Raw genomic sequence first — 17,614 nt, 5'->3', positions numbered from 1 at the left:
ACCTACTTTTTTTTTTTCTTTTTTTCAAACTGAGGATCGCACAAGCCTGATATTTCATCTCAAATTTTACCAGTACCAATATCTACGAGACTAACTACCTTTCATTGATCTATGCATCTTTAAGATTCACGATTTTTTTCAATATTTATTGAATATATTTTATTCAGGCGCAGTATACGATACAGGCACATTACATATTGTTCGGGAAAATTCATGATTTCTTAGGCAGGTGTTACTTCCCAACGGAATGTAAAACATCAGAAACCAATGCAGGGAATCCAGGTTTGATTGTCACAATCTTCCTCCTCACAAACACATGTGGAAAAAGTCACCCCTAGGCTATCAATTTACCTTTTACAAATTTTCTTGGAGTACTGTAACAATCGATATTCATTCTAAATAATGCTAGTTCCTAGGGTCTTGTAATCAATTGGCCACGTAATGGATCTACAGATCGTTTTATTTTGTCGTTGTGAAAACTACAGAACCAATCGATTTGAAATTTTCAGTGGTTGAAGCTTGTTGTTGCTACAAGGCTATTGTGGGCTTTGCTAGATTCGTTTTTCATGTCATAGTTTTGTGTGACCGAATCTCAGTGTACTGGTGGCCAAGAAACCAGTACCTTTGCCACCAGTACTGTAAAATATTAGATACTACTTCGTTTTAGACTTCTTGTCCATATATTTGAGCATTGCTATCTCGTTTAATATATTTTTTCCACTGAAGTTTACTGGTCAAATGGAATTGATTTCAATATGCCAGACAAAGCCATCTAATGGCCTATGGTAGTTGTGAATGTTTTAGTCTGATTACTTCACTAGACACTTGTAATCATTGTGCCATTCGTGTTGTTGCTTAGTAAATATTATTTGTTCACATGTTTGAGCGAGGGTGCCGTTTTGGTGATGGTAATATACAGTTTTGAACAGGTCAGGAAGAAGGACCTGCAATGTATATCTGCTTTAAGGGCAAATAAACTTTTCAGTCGTTATTAACTTTGTCTGGTGCAGACCATAGTTTCTCTGACACTCCTTTCCCAAGCAGTCAGGATCCCTGATATAGTTTCATTATGGTTCATAGCATGGTTTATATGCTTTTTCATGTTTGGTTTTAATTTGAATAAAAATTCAGGCTTTTTCATCCCTTCTGCTTCAGTTTTTGATTCCTCTGAACTTGGTTCTAAGTCTTCTTTATCACTGTTATCTTCTTGAGACCATGACTTCCATTCTGGTCCCTCTTTAGGGTAAGCTGTGGGAACTAGAATTCTGATTGGCGGTACGGTAGGAAGAGTAGAATTGTCTAGAATTAAATGAAATAAAAACTCTAAATTAGGGAAAAAGAGAGAGAGAGATTTATTATTTCGTCAACATTATTTCGTCAACCCACGCAGAGTAATTAGCGGTGCGGTGACGAGCGTATTCCTAACGCTTAGCACAATGAGCCACACCGCCGCACTGGGTATGCTATGGTATCAATGGAGGGGGATTTTCAACCAAACCTAATTATTCAGAATTCTTGCTCCCTAAGTCGCATTAACCGTATGCCCAAACTTCAGTGTGTATCCAACATATAGTAATGAAATATAGCCTACTTACCCAATCTGCATATTAAATGAAGAGTCCCATAATTAGTGCTTTGTGACTGGTCAACCGTGACTTTGAACTTTGACCCCAGCCTGGCAATCTCTCCTTGGACAATATCAGGAACTTTGATTCCAGGGTCGGTGTCACTGTCACTGCTTGGAGCACGAATTCGCACTCGTTTCGTACATGAACTCTCAGGTCTAAAAAAATAAAAGTATGAGAGAGAGAGAAAGAGATTGCAAAACGCGACGGGTAGTGCATCGTGCTAAGCGGTAAGTACCAGTATACTCTCGGCATTGCCTCTCTGGTTACCTTGCGTGGGTTCGCAAGTTCTAGCTCAGGTTTCCCAAACTGGGGTCCGCAGACTCCTGGGGGTCAGTGCTGATATGCAACGATATGAAAAGAGTCTGAAACACATACAAATAGAACAATCTCATCGAATTTCCGTTAGCCTGCCAGTATTCAACGTTAGTATGTATTGATTCAGACTTTCATGAGTTTTTTTTTGTCAAAGTAAAATTTATCCTTCCTCTTTGGTTAGGCACAGAAATTGATACAGAAAAAGATGGGGGTCCGTTGAAAATAAGATTCAAAAGGGTCCGCTACCCGAAAAGTTTGGAAAATCAAGCTCTAGCTCACACTCCAGTGAAAACAATTCAAATTCATACTCCATAGCTGAAATATTTATTTTACAGAAATATTTTCACAATTTTCACAATATGAATACTCACACATAGTAATCTCCATTTAATACTTGTAAAGCTGGTCCAAACGTTCGTTTCAAAGTATGATTCAGCATTGGTGACTCTATAGCTGTGGCTACGGCATCTAATAATGGCTGGCACATATGTTGGTCTGGGCGTGGCGGAGGCGGGGTCTAAAATGAGTCAATAAATGTACACATTAAAAGATATGAGGAATGTGTCTACTCAATTGATGAGCAGCGGAACAACTTTTAATGCTGCAACGCATCATACTATTTTTTGTCAGTTTTTATATAATTCTGTTAGCTTGCTTCTGTTAGCTAGATTTACATATTTATCCCAGGGTAAAGTAGGAACAGCCAAATCATATGGCTAACCACTGCCTCTCGTCTGGTCACCAGTCCATGTCAGGTATAGAATTACCTAATTTCATTTCAAATGCATAGACTTGAGTTATCCCACTATTCACAATAAGTTCAGTTCATGAGTTTCCATTTTAAGCAGACAGCATTTGAGGCATAAAACAAGCATTAAATGTATTTGAGATTTCTGATACTTGAATATTTTCATGCAAAACCTGGACAAATGGTAGAGATACGTCTGATCCAGGGGTGAGCAAGGTTTTTGGATCAAAAGCCAAGAATTTTGCCCACCTAGACTGGCAGGCCATGTAAGTGTGATATAAAAGTTACATTTTATAAATAATATAAGTAGTGTTACAAAAGCAGAGGTGAAAAACAATGAGCCACGTCCCAAAAATAAATTTACTGGCAATCTCAACAAATTCTTTGAGTTATTCTCTAGCTAAAACATCAAGGTTTGGTTTTTGTTTGTTAGGCCAGATTTGGCCCGTGAGCCATAATTTGCCCATGCCAGGTCTGATCTATAAGTCAGTAGATGAAGATACAGACAAACTAATCTAATGTAATAAGATGCGTTAGGAAATTTATGTTGACAATACATTCAAAAATAAAGGTGATATTATTTATATAAAGCGTGTTTCTTACGTTCGGCCTACTTCTATACCATGTTTTTGTAGTTCTTGTAGTTAATTATGAAAACCCGACCCCACATGCTATTAGGGAATTGTACGTTTTTTGTGTCAACTTTCTGCAGACCGGTAGTAACCTAGCCGAGTACCGGCTGTGGGCGGCCTGGTGGTTGCCGACCACTGCTCTTAAGCTGTAATACCCCTCCCTCCCCCATAAACATAGAAAATCATTAGAAATAAACATACTCACCGGCACTGGTTTGACATCCGACCAATTCTGAAGAACTTTTTCACACTTGAGTAAGGTTGCCATTGGTAACCGTTTTGTTGAATCCATCAATATATCTCGTAAACTCTTCATTTTACTCAAATCTTTACTGTTTTTTTCCTGCAAAAATTATTCAAATTTTCAAAATCTGATTTACAGATTCAGACCCAATTTAATTTTTTCTGAACAAAGTTTGTAGTTGATGGTATCGATTTGTGGTCAATTTTTTGATTGAACTTGGTTCAAACAATTCAAGCTTAACAAAGTAAAAACACTCTGTGTCAAAGTATAGAATTAGGAAGAACTGAGAGCTTTCTTGTAAAGGCACAATAAAATCGGTTTCGCTCCTAGCATTGTGGCCCTCAAACTGCTCTGTTGCTCCCTTGAGGCCATTGGCCTCCAGTTGTTGCACATCACCCTGTTCTTACACATCAGTAGCTGCCTTGTTCAGGGTGAACAGCATGAAAATAATCATAAATATATATAAAACCTTGTTTATCATTCTAGACAGGGGATCGACATATTTCTGCAGTTGTTTTAGTTTCTCCATGTACAACGCTTCTTCACTTTGTGTGGAATTCGTTTGGCTTTGACCGGTGGATGGGCTGGGTACAGCAGCACTTGCTGAAAAAGAAAATTTTATATGAAAGGTTTTTGGATGCAAAACGTACAAAAACAGTGATAAACAGTCGAAAACCACTAGAAACCTTGCCAAAACATGCAAAAACAGTGATAAACAGTCAGGCGTGGTACTGCAGCACTTGCCGGAAAAGGAAAATTTTATGGGAAAGAAGTTTTTTGACGCTTATTTTGCAAGTGTTTTAGAGAGTTGGCACTTACAAACTAGGTTGCATGACCAAAATCATCATTTTTATTAAAATATACAACCAGGTTCCGCTTACAGGTATTGATAGCTAATTTAGCCTAGTCTATCACGGCTTTTCCGGGACTAATTTTTGGTTACTGCAATTCAGCTAAAGCTCACCAGAAGACATAATAACATTATATTACTCCATTTACAGCAAATTCTGGAAACACAACTAAAAACTGACAAACACACAAAACCGCAAAAAAATGAGGCAACCATGCTTGAACATCTGTCTGAGCCAACGACGCGCCTGAGCGACTGCAAAAGTTGCCATTGTTATGTCATTGTTCACTTTTTGCTGATTGGTCATTATTACAGATATAAACAAGGAAATCGATGCTCATCGAAACATCCATGTTTTCAGCTACCAAAAAAATCAACTTAAGAAAAAAACTTTCTCACCTGGAGAATGTGCAACAGAGACACTTCCTGGAGTCCTCAACGCTGGTGACATTGCGCTTATTTGGGGTGAATTGCTCGGATGAGCAGGTGAGAGACTTGGAATATAGGTGCTGAAAATATAAGATAAGCTTATGGACTTGGCAATAGTATAACTCAAGGGTGTGCAACCTTCATTACAGGCGGGCCAGATACAAGTATCTGGGTGAAGCCGCGGGCCGCGCCCTCATTTAAGATAGCCTTTCTTGTAGTTGTAAGCACAAAATATTTTTTTTTTGCTATGGATCTTACGGCATTGTTAGAAGTCTTTGCAGAAATAGTGGGTTGAAACGCAGAAATTTCTGAAAAGAACTGCTATTCAAATTTTTTGTTACACCGACTTTAAACGAATTCAGTGAGAAAGACGTTTTTATAACATTGTGTATTGTGCTAGTTAGTTTTGCTAATATGACAGTGGCACTCAGGTACTGGTACAGACTTTGCGACGTGGAGCGATTAGAATTACTCGCACGTACCAGATTAACTAAACTAAAATATATTCTACGGCAACAGCATTCAAGATTGGCACTTTATATATTTTTGCGGGCCACTTTTGGCCCGCAGACCGCCGTTTGCACACCCCTGGTATAACTGATGGAAACTTGTTAGAGGCAAATCTAGGATCTATGAATACCAAAGTAAAAAGGGGGGAGGGGGGGAGAGGGCGACATAATTGTTATTAGAGTCTGAAAAGTGTCCAAGGTTCAAGAGCCACTGCTTTAGTGCTTGTAACTCTGCTTGCTGGCAACATGCATTTTCATATATTATTTTCTGCAGAAGCGACGACCTAAACTAGAGCAGTCCTTCTTATTAACTGGGTGATGCATTCACCCTGGGAGAAATGATGATTTAACTAAGATAAATGGAAAAAATAGCTGATTGAGGGCTAAAATAGTTCGATAGTCTAGTACAGTGGTTCCCAAACAAACTGAGAAAAATCCATGCTGAACCTGGACAGAAAGTGAAGAACCAGTGTCTTCAGCGGTGATTGCCAAGCAGCAAAAGACGACAAATGTGTATTTATAAATTTAGGCACTTAATTACTTATCGATTTTAATCGGTAAACCTACGATCGATTACGATCTACGATCTTCTTCGATCGATTAGTCTTCGGTCTCTTACCGATATTCTCTTTTTTGTATTATCTAGCTATTAGCCATATTACAGATTAGTTTCGCGGACCAATGGTCTACTAAAGCTTAAATGGAGGTTATGATAAGGGCCTGTCCAATAAATATTTGCTCCTCTAATATTACAAGCCTTTTTCAGAATGGAGCCGTATAAATGCATATAAACAATATCACGTCAGGCAATCAGAAAAATGCTTGATAGTAGCTATAAATTGATATATACTTTTGTTGACAAGTGCTCACCTTCCTACACTCCCATGTGGTGTATTGCTGTACGTGCTGTCAGGCATCTTTAATTGTGGCTGAATATAAATAATAAATGTTAAATGGAGATAGAAGTTAGAAATTTGGTGTATTTCAATCAGAAAATGAAAAATTTTAGAAAACAACTAAATTTGATCGTCCTAAATTCCTGGAAATACTTTCAAAAGCGCTAATTTAGATTCTCATTCACAATATTGAGCGCATCTCTCTAATGCTCACCTGCTGTGGTGCAGACCTGTCCACCCTAGCAGGGCGCTGTGAATAAAACTGAGACCCAGGCGATGGATGAGGCATCCTATTATCAGGGCTATACCCTGTGAGACCAGCTGAAGATAACGGACTTTGCATGCTCATGCTTCCTGGAGAATCAGAAGGAGGACCCCGTACCATCTGCCCACCAAACTGGCGTTGCATATCTAAAGTCAATTACAGTTTCCTCATTACTAAGGGAGAGGTTAAAAATATGGGGGACATATAAATGGTTCTAGGAAATCTCGCCGTAGGAAATCTCGATACAGGAAATTTCACCGCATTGGAAAAATTGTCACATGAAAAATTGCTGCAAGAGCATTTTGCTGTAAAACAAGTATTTGTGATAAAAACAGTTAGGCTTTGAAGTCCCTTTATATTTAAAAAAGATTCGTTATTTAAGAACATACCCAAACCCTATGAGGCAAAATTTTCTGTGGCCAGATTTCCCACGTCGAAATTTCCTGGCAAGCATATAAATATGGCTACAAAGGAGTATTGTCTATATTTATCCCAGGAAAGAAAAAAGCCAATATGATGGTTTGATCATATGCCGGTCCATGGCGTCTTATGTAATAACTAGTCCATGTCGGGAAATGGTCAACCAGGTATTTGTTTCAAATGCATGGACTTGGGGGTGAAGGGTTAATAGCTAGAAGCGCCGACCCCAGAAATTATTGATTTCAACCTAGGGTTGGCATACCATCCGGAAAATTCCGGACTTTTTCGGAATTTAGGGTTAAATTTTGGGTCCGGAAAGAATTTAAAAAATGCTCAAATGTCCGGGATCCGGAATTTTACTGCATCTGCAATCATACTAAGCACACTGCTAATAAAGAACATTGTTATTTCGTACCGTGCGCATATTTTTTACTACGCGGCCATGAAAATAGTCATGAACTGTCCGGAATTTTGCTTTTTTCAAATATGGTGACCAGGGATGGCCAATTCGAATATCTCATCATTCGAATATCGGAATTCACGTTCATAAGAATATCGGATATTTGTGTGACGTCACACATTTTCGACGCCGCTTTAAAAACGTTTCCGTTGAATGAAAACATTCTCGATAGAAACTTGCACGTGATTGTTTTTATCACTCATCAGCGTAACGTGTTATTTAGGCCCGTAAACGCCTTTACGATTGTGTTATTTTCTCTAAAACAAAAATTTTCCACAAATTTGTTCCTCGATAACGATAACATTTATTTTATTTTTGTAGGCGCACAGAATTGTGAATCTGGTAAATACGTTCATCGGCGGCGAGTTTCTAAAGACAACGCAACATTTTGATTGAAAAGCGGCAATTTAAAATACTGAAAATAAAACCGTAAACAACATAAGTTTTATTGAGGCCCGCGAAAATTTAAAAAACGCTTTTCTAGGCAGTGAAAATCGCAAAATTTCGTGTGCCTCTGGTTTGGTTTGAAACGCGACTTTTTCCCTGGTTGTGAGGATGTATATAATATAATTAATCTAAAGTATATTCATCAATTTTATTGTGATGAAATAAATTTTACTCTGAGCATTTCGATCGAGCGGAGTCACTGTTAACAAGTACGTCTAAATATTTGCCGAATTCGCAAAATACGGATAAAAACAATATTTAATCGGACAGTTTACCTCACGTTTTTATTTTTATGGCCGCGGATTGCAATGGTATATAAGAGTGGTGAGGATTTTATTTTGTCGACGCAACCGCAGGTTAAATTGAAGACAATTAAATTAATAAGAGCAAGACATTTTAAATATGCCAGTGTCGGTCACGAATTCATCACTTTGCACAACAGAAAAATATATATTCGTTGTTATATTATTTGTTGTGAAAGTCGACTCTTTTAACAGGCATAATCGCGGCGATGAATATGTATTTTTAATTTATTGCTAAACTTTATATGTATATTCATTGTATGAAATGAAATATTCTCTACACCTACACAGGATTTTATATAATTACTTGAGATTTTTCCAACGGCGATAACGAGTTGGCAAGATTGCAAAAATAAATATTAAAATTAAATACATCAAGCAGTTTATCTCGTAATTTTAGGTCACAGATTGCCGTGGACCGAATAGTAATGTTTTTTTTTGACGTAAGAAGAAGCAACCGCGAGTTATGTTGGACACGTTAAATTAATATATAAAGATATTTTAGAATCTCCTAGTTGTCATGGATTGAATATTTTACGTAACAGAATGATCATTATACGCTGACAAGACGGCTCTTTTAACGAGCGCGGAATCGCGGTGGGTGTTACAGGCGGCAATGAGAATTTCCGATTTCGAAAATCCTGGCTGCGCGCTGGCAGTGGTGGTCATCTATTTTCTACTAATTTATTTCCAACTCCAAACACTACAATATGTTACACATAATAACAATATGGTTCACATAAATTAATATATAAATATACTGGTAGGTAGTAGAATACTCTAGGCTTAAATATTAGAATTTTTAAAGGCATAATGGATTTTCGATTGTTGTTGCCTGTATTGCCAATAAATTTTATTACTCTCAGAAATTATACACAATTATCTGAATACAAGTAGTATTTTTGTCAATAGACTCGACTATTATCGTAACATCATGGTACCAATGATAGAAAGCGTCAGACAACTCCTTGGCTATCTTTTCATATGGTCATTTGCCAAAGTGAATAATTTTAATAAACTGACTGTGTCACAAGTTGCAATATTTTTTATTAATAGCTATAAACTATCAATTACTTTGTGTACATATACTGTTGGTCTGTGGCTTCATTCTGATATTTCTATTGAAGCTTATTTCCTAATTTACTGGGTTTTAATCAACTAAAGCAAAAATGTGTTATTTTCGATTTGTATGTATTTGAATGTATTCGGAATTCCAGATTCGAAAACATTACTTTAGAATGTATTCGGAATAGTTTAGTATTCGGAAATGGCCATCCCTGAATTGGTGACCCTAATTCAACCATTATTTATATATATCACATACTTTGCAGGACAGGACCCTTGGATTCACCAAAGCTGATGGAGTGATACAAAGAAAGTAAACTAGGTTCCATGCTTAAATTTTAAGTGAGATCCTGTGGCTAAGTGGTGAGAAACCCTACAAGCTACACAGAAGGTCAGGAGTTCGAAACTGGGTAAATATGACACACTTTATAAAAATAAACATACTTTGCATGGCAGGTGTAGGCATTCCTTGTGCTGGTTGCATTGGGGGTCGCATTCTGCCCGGATTCTGCATTCCACCTTGGGGCGCGATTCCACCAACCCCCATTCCAGTTTGATTGACTCCAGTTGGGGCCATGGCAGCTGAGGCCCCCATACCCCCTTGATGTACAGTTCCTTGCGCCATCCCACCTTGAACCATCGTGCCCATACCTGGTCCCTGGGCCATTCCTGATTGTGCCGCAGTAGCCTGGCCCATTTGTACCCCACCCTGGCCCATCCCTGAAGGCTGCATAGTGTTTACATTTCCTATTTGTCCTTGCTGCTGTTGTTGTTGTTGCTGTTGTTGTTGTTGTTGTTGCTGTTGTTGTTGGACTCTTTGAGTAACTTTAATACAACTTATTTTCGTTAGATGACTGAACAAGCGATATTTGAAACAAACAGAGGATTCAATACAGTTATTTTGGTACTCCCGTAGTATGTGTACCAGGTTAGAGTTAGGTCATAGTTTTATTCTAATTTTCCTTAGTTTGGTTGTATTACGAGTTCGGGACTGTCTGTGTTAGCCAAGTAAATCTACCCCCTGCCCAAAAATTCCAGTCCCTTTACACAACTTGATGTAAAAGTCGGCGAATAAAATTAATTACCTCCATATTGGTACATATACTTCTGGAGCGCTGTTATTTTAATATAACCAATTTTTGATTTCAGAATTCCCATTTAAATCCAAGAGGTTATATCAGTGGTTCTCAAACGGTGGGGCACGCCCCACTAGGGAGTATAGACAATTCGTATATTTGTTAGATTTGACCTCGCCCGCCTTATTTTGGATATTTACATTTCTTCCTTGTTACTTATCGATTTTAATCGGTAAGTATGTTGATAGGTTTTTGTCTGTCTGTTAGGTGCACGCGATATCTCTCGAAAGCGAGATTGGATTTGCTCCAGATTTCGCATGTGCATTCATCATATGTCGGACCAGAAGCCTATTGATTTTGAATGAATTATGTCGTATAATTAGCGAGTTATTAATTAATTAGTGATGGGACACAAGGTGTCACTATGGAGTAAGAGCGCTGTTTTGTGGGATCCCCTAACTCTCGACCGATAAGTCTTCGGTCTCTGACCGATGTTCTCGTTACACATTTTTAACATGTTTTCATTAGTTTTTCTATGTGCCAAGTCTAATATAAAAAAGCCGATAATCGTGAAAGTAGAGAGTAAAAAAACTGCAGTCAATTTACTGCATATGGTACCAAGTAAAGGCGTCCGCCGGTTTGAGAAACACTGTCTCAGACCGTGTCCAGAAAAGTCGCCGCATGAAAAATCGCCCCAAGAGCATTTTGCTGTAAAACAGGTAATTGTGATAGCATGAAAAATCGCCGCAAGAGCATTTTGCTATAAACAAGTATTTGTGATAAAACAGTTAGGTTTAAGGGTTAGTGTATGCACCTAAATGAGGAATCTCTTTAAAATAAAAGGGACTTCAAAAAGCTAACTGTTATTAACACAAATACTAGTTTTACAGCAAAATGTTCTTGCGGCAATTTCTCATTCAGCGATTTTTGCTATGCGACAAGATATTCTACAGCAAAATTTCTTGCGGTTTATTTTTTCTAGAACCGTTTTAGACAGGCAAACATGAATAGTAATTAGGGCAAGCAAATTCTTACCTCGCTTTAAAACGTCCCGGATCATGGAAACATATTTTTCCTGTAAAAAAATACAGTCAGTTGAGATTAACAACTTCATAAATGTGCTATTTTTGCTACTACAGTATCGCAGCCAAGTTCATATTAAAATGGGATGAAATTGATGAAATTGAAAACAGTGCACCAAAAGTGCAATAAGCAAAACAATGACGTCATTGCGTTTGGAGAGCTAAAATTTGTGAAGGATGCATCGCTAAAAGTGAAGGCATTGCTGGCAATGGCGTTGTTCTTTGTACTAAGCATAAGGTAGAACACTCTGAGTAAAAAAATGAAAACGATACTTATAACCGCTCCCACCAGCTAAGCACCCTCCCACCCTCAACTAGTGAGGATGGTTTTGTAATATTGATCACAAAACTTTCCTTGTGAACAATCGGTATTCCGGTAGTGTGTACCAGATTAGGTCATAATTTTATTCCGATTTTCCTTATTTTAGTTCGATTACGAATTCGGGACTGTCTGTGTTAAACAAGTGAATATACCCCTTGCCCATAGGTTTCAGTCAGACCAGGGTTTCCAAAACCGGGGTCCTCAAACCCCTGGGGGTCCGTGACAACTGCACAGGGGGTTCGCAACGATATGAAAAGAGTCTGGTGATATTTAATGATTGATTTCAATAAAAAAGCCGTTGCATATTTTTGGTTGTGCATTGCGGACAAAATTCCAATTAAAATTTTATTGCCTTTTGCAACGACCTACATGCGTGAGGCAGCATTTTTACATCTTTTCAATATGATGACAAAATACAGGTCTCGACTTGTCGTGGAGTAGGCGAACAAAAATAGTTACCTCCATATTGATACACACACTTCAGGAGCTACTAGTCAGGTTCGTTATGGTTCAACATTTCCAAACCACACCATGGCGGAGGCATGGAGTTTCACAACATACCATGAATCATATGTTTATTTTTTTTATATACCAGTACATATAATATAGTTTTCAGCTACAACCTGTGGCGCATCGTGCTGAGCGTTAGAAATGCGCTCGCCGCCGCCAGAGGCGCAACCAGGCCGTTTTCAACAGGGGGGTCCGACCCGAATTTACACAGTGCAACCACGACGTAAGTCGCAACACCACTAGGTGTCGCCCCGCTGAAACACGATAAATTGCTCGTGGTTAAAAGGGAAACGCCATCGATTAAATCCCAGCCTTTCGTTTACCTTGCCCTCGTTCATTAACGGCGCTTCGCTATGTCTTGCACCTTGTGGGTAGCAAAACGCCGTTCATTACGGAAAAAAGTAGTTTTCACCGGATTGTTATGACCGTAGAACGACGTTGTTTGAACGTAGAACAGTAATAAAAAAAAACGAATTTCAAACGGGGGGGACACGACCCCCGTAACCCCCCCGCTGGTTGCGCCACCTGCCGCCGCACCTCTGATTACCCTGTGGTTTCGCAGGTTCGAATCCTATAGATATAATTATGTGTGAGATGATTACTGGATTCCTATCTGTCGCAGGGTGGTTCCCGCTGGTCTGCTACGACTTCTTCTACCATCAAGTCATTGCATCCGAAAAAATATAACTGGCTAACTAATACCATACCAACAAGGACTGGTAACCTGACGAGAGGCCGTGGTTCGCCATATGTTTAAGCCGTCCTATCGACTTTCCTCTCTCCTGGGATAAATATATGAATTAGGGTGGTCCGAACCCAGGCCCGCGGGCCACATGTGGTATCTGTGGCCCGCCTCACATTCGGAGAGTAATCAATGATTCGCATTTTGTGTTGTTTCTTAATAAAATTGCCCAGAAAAATCTTTTGACATATTGTTACATCACTAATGTCACTGAATTGACTAATGTTATGGCTAGCCGAGGCAAATAGCGAAGTTGGATGATGTGCTTGGCAGTCTAAATTATTATCTGGCTTTCTATCTTTTTGGTCGGGAATATATTATGCTAACGATATATGCATCAAAGAAACTAAAAATTGATGGGATGGCTATGTCTGATAACTATGTGTTTGCACAATAAAGGTGTTTGTTTTGTATTGCACTGTTTATCTATTTTGTGGCCCGCAAAAAATAAAAAAAATAAATTTGTGTCCCGCGGAGAATCCTATCCCCATTCTTTTTTATACACATTATAGGATAGAGCTGAGCATTTTCGAGATTATCTGATGATTCCAGAATCGAATCGAATATTTTTTCGAATCGAATCTTGAATACTTGAAAGAGATATTCATAATAATTAATTAATTCATATTAATCGTATGTGACTTTTTATTGCAAAAGCACATAAGTTACTGAAAACATATAATTCATCACTCAGACAGTTCGATGAGTGTTCACATAAGATACATGTTTCATCAATAACTCACTAAAAAGTAAGTCACATGTCAGTATTGCAATATAAAAATATGGCTTCAATAAAAAAATTGAGGAATTTACCTCGATCCATCCAAATAAAAAACAAGATGGCGATGATTCGAAATTCTCGTGTGAACCAATTGGAATAATTTTCTATCCGATTAGAATATTCGATTTGAAATGCCCAGTCCTAACTATTATTAGAGTTCGGCTAATACCAATTATCCAACCAACCTTGCTATTCTTAGCGGCCTCAAACACCTGTTTTTCTATTTCTTCTGCCGATTTTGGATATGGGTTCGTGTACCGTGAGAATGTTTCTTCCCTGCAGATAAAGAAGAATATACTAAAATAATTTTTTTGATGGGTGAGAAGGCCTTGTATAGGTTTCTCAAACTAAGCTTAAATAATAGTAAGTAACAGAGCAGTTAGATCAGGGGTCTCGAACTTAGTTTAACTAGGGACCACCGGAGGCAGAGTCTGCGTGGGTCTGGATCGCATTAGGTTTTCCACAATAAGAGCTTAGTTTAAAAAATTTAAACCTTCTCAAATTTCTTCATTTTTTTAAACAGAAAAGAAGTTAAAAACATAAATGAACATATTAAGACTAAAAAAAAATAGCTGAAGATGTCAATAAGAATTATTAATAGTTACGAGTAAAATGTCTTTAAATTATTGCAAGTTCAAATCCCATGTGGGAATGTTATGTAAGAGGATTGCTGGACTCTGGTAAGATGGTTCATGTAACCACTGGTTGGTTACGGCTTCCACCATTTATTCCATGCTTCAGAAAACAAGTGACTGGCTAACTAATCCCATATTCAACTTGGACTGGAGACTGGACAAAAGGCCGTGGTTCGCCATATGACAGTATGATTAATTCCTCCTTTTCCCCGTATCAACATGTAAATCCGAAACAGAGTTATTTGCGTAGTTAGGAAGGAATAACAAGATCTAGGGCATGGAAACAGAGGAATGCGGGAAAAAAGTTGGAAATTACTGTAATATGACCTCAAACTGAGTTGTTGGACAATAAATTAATTCAATTCCAAATTAGTTCATATTCCATGTGGGAATAGTTATGTGCAAGAGGATTGCAGAACTCCTTGTCACCCTAGAGCAGTGGTCGGCAACCACCGGGCCGTGGTCCATCGCCAGTCCGCGGACAAGTTAATGCCGGTCCGCATAGAAGTGACACAAAAACAGACAAAGCCTTAATAAAACCTCTACAATCTAACCACAAACCCTACGACTAAAAACAGCACCTAACAGTAAACCAGGAAAACACAACACCAGGGGTCGGCAAACTTTGTTGCCGCCCTCGAACGACCCGAAATTTAATACAAAAAACAAAAATTGATCCCAAATTTATTATTGTCTCTACACGTATTTCATGCTCGCTTGTCAGACCATCATTTGGACACAAGTTGCCATAAAAACATCATCTTTCACATTGATAATAAGTAAATAAAAACAATTTATTGTTGGATAATATATGTATTAAAAAGGCCACTACACATCTCATTGGGACAGGCTTTCAACACAGCAATATAATTGCAGCAATGCGAATGCGCTATAATTTGAAGTTTAATTAATAATGTAGCGATTGTTTGAAGGCGGACATATTGCGGCCCGCGCTACCGGAAATGTGTATATTTGGCCCGCAAGTACATGAAGTTTGCCGACCACCGCACAACACTATTGAGCAGCATGTCTGACTTCATAAACAACTGCCATGTCAGTATGTCGCAATAATGCTGGGTCAATTGTTTTCTCTACGCCTCATCCGAATAAGATCTCCCCAACAAAACGATACAGGCATTGTTAACTTTCCCGAAATCTTATTAATGTAAGGCCTGGTTTTCAATATTGATATCTACAAAAACAAAATATCGAAGTAGGCTGGATGTAAGAAACACGACACGTGTGTCAATTAGAGATGTACCGATGTATCGGTATCGGGTATCGGTATCGGCAATATCGGCCATTTTTTCGGTATCGGCTATGTATCGGTTTCGGTTAGATTAAGGCCGATATTTCCGATATATTTATTTTTTTGATATGGCCCAGAATGTTTTAAAAGATTAGTTGGAATACTACTTTTTAATTTATTTTTTGTCTGGATAGATCGTGAGCTATGAGCCATACATGTCCCCACCCACACGAGAGCATAGGATTGTTTTTAGCTATTTATCAGCCAAACTAGCCCAACTAATTTGGCTATTTTCGTTGTCAAATTTTTATATTGACATTTTTAATATTACATAGTAATAATGACGAAATATATCAACACAGCATATAACAAAAGCAAATGGGCGCCCATTTTAAAATCATATAGTGGAATTGGGGTCCTTATTAACGGCACATAGACTTTTGGCACGGGTATAAATTCTGACTGTTTGTCGTACAAGTACGAGTGTGATTTAGTCTGTCGACATCGATAAACTAAATTCCGACACAATAATTCCTCTACGCAGGTATTATTTTTAATTTTGTTTAACTACACAATTTCTTTATAGATATATATTGACATGACCGCCTAGTCCTAGACTGTCTCAAAATATATGATAGCAATTGTAAAATATTACAAAATAGTGAAGTAAAAAAACATCCTCGACGGTCATAAGTAGGCCTTCTTTTTGTCGGTGCTGATTGATATTCTTTCATGTTGGCTTTGACTTATTGCGCCGACGATTACGATTAGCCACGAAATAAAATATTTGTAAAATGCTTTTAATTTGAACGTAGGACGGCGGCGCTAGAATGTGTGGGTGCTATTCGTTATTCTTTTAAACATGAATAACGATATTCGAAGGTCGCGATATTAACAATAAATTCAAATTGGACCTCCCAGCTTATGAATTTTCTAATTGAACACCGAGATTATTAGCGTTACTGTACAATTTATCTTACTCAGTTAAGCAAACACCAAACATTAATTTCATATTATGTGATATATCTTTTTTTCGATCTGAAATAACGTGTACTGAGAACAACGCTCAAAGACTATTGTTTTAACCCGTCTGCCGTACACAGCACCCTTGATTAAGTAATAATTAAATAGTATCGGTATCGGAATATCGGTAGTATCGGCCTTTTCGTAGTATCGGTGTATCGTTATCGGCGTTTTTAGCTGGTATCGGATCGGTATCGGCGACAAAAGTGGTATCGGTACATCTCTAGTGTCAATGTCGACCATATCTCGAATATGAGAATTGGGAACAAAGGCCATCAAACAAATACAGATATCGCATTAAATAGCATCACCGTCTTTTTTAGTATATTGTCAACATAAATTTCCTAACGCGTATAATTTATTGCATAGGCTTAGTTCGTTTTTATAAAGGTGGTCCGCCAAAAGTTTGGTCAGGCTTTACCGGTTCGTCACTTGAAAAAGGTTGCCAACCACTGTCCTAGAGCAGTGCTCTACAACCTATTTGTTATTGTGAAACCCCTGATATAATGTTTCGCTTTTTATGGACCTCTATGGAACCCTAGGGTTCCGCGGAACCCCTGTTGAAGAGCACTGCCCTAGAGTGGTTCTTCCTCACAATAAAGTTCATGCCATCGAAAACAAATAACTGGCTAATCATACACCCGACACGCACTAGAGGCCGTAATTCACCATATTATGATCAATCCGTCTTGTCTCCTTTCTTCTCCCGGGACAAATATGTGAAATCTATCCTATTTATGTATGAATGCGATTGTGCTGCCCGGGGTCTAAACACGAATATTTGAATAACTTACAGTTGTTGGCGGACTCTCTGCCTCAATGCATCAGTGACCATCCAATCCTGCTGAGTTGCCATGATTGTAGAATTCACTCTTTCAGTGACACCTTGAAAGCCTTTTTATAATCCTTTGCAATGGTACATGCTTTATTATATGTAACTAATGTAATATTTTTTATTATAACTCAATTTAATAGAAATTAATC

General features: G+C 38.2%; 1 protein-coding gene across 1 annotated transcript; it reads right to left on the bottom strand.

The window, feature by feature from the left end:
• Positions 1-661: 661 nt before the first annotated feature.
• LOC120327645 (uncharacterized) lies at positions 662-17,613 on the bottom strand. The gene is made up of 12 exons (XM_078114847.1): positions 17,425-17,613; positions 13,909-13,999; positions 11,322-11,361; positions 9,655-10,035; positions 6,466-6,662; positions 6,226-6,284; positions 4,817-4,926; positions 4,037-4,170; positions 3,529-3,666; positions 2,315-2,460; positions 1,596-1,783; positions 662-1,299 (listed from the first exon to the last, which is right to left on the bottom strand). The coding sequence occupies exons 1-12, from the start codon at positions 17,484-17,486 to the stop codon at positions 992-994; spliced, it is 1,854 nt and encodes a 617-aa protein (XP_077970973.1). The 5' UTR covers positions 17,487-17,613; the 3' UTR covers positions 662-991.
• Position 17,614: the final 1 nt, after the last annotated feature.

Source organism: Styela clava, chromosome 7 (genome assembly GCF_964204865.1).
Source record: "Styela clava chromosome 7, kaStyClav1.hap1.2, whole genome shotgun sequence".
Classification (NCBI taxonomy): domain Eukaryota; kingdom Metazoa; phylum Chordata; class Ascidiacea; order Stolidobranchia; family Styelidae; genus Styela; species Styela clava.
Note: the sequence above shows the minus strand (reverse complement) of the source record. Positions and strands in the feature narration are given on the sequence as shown.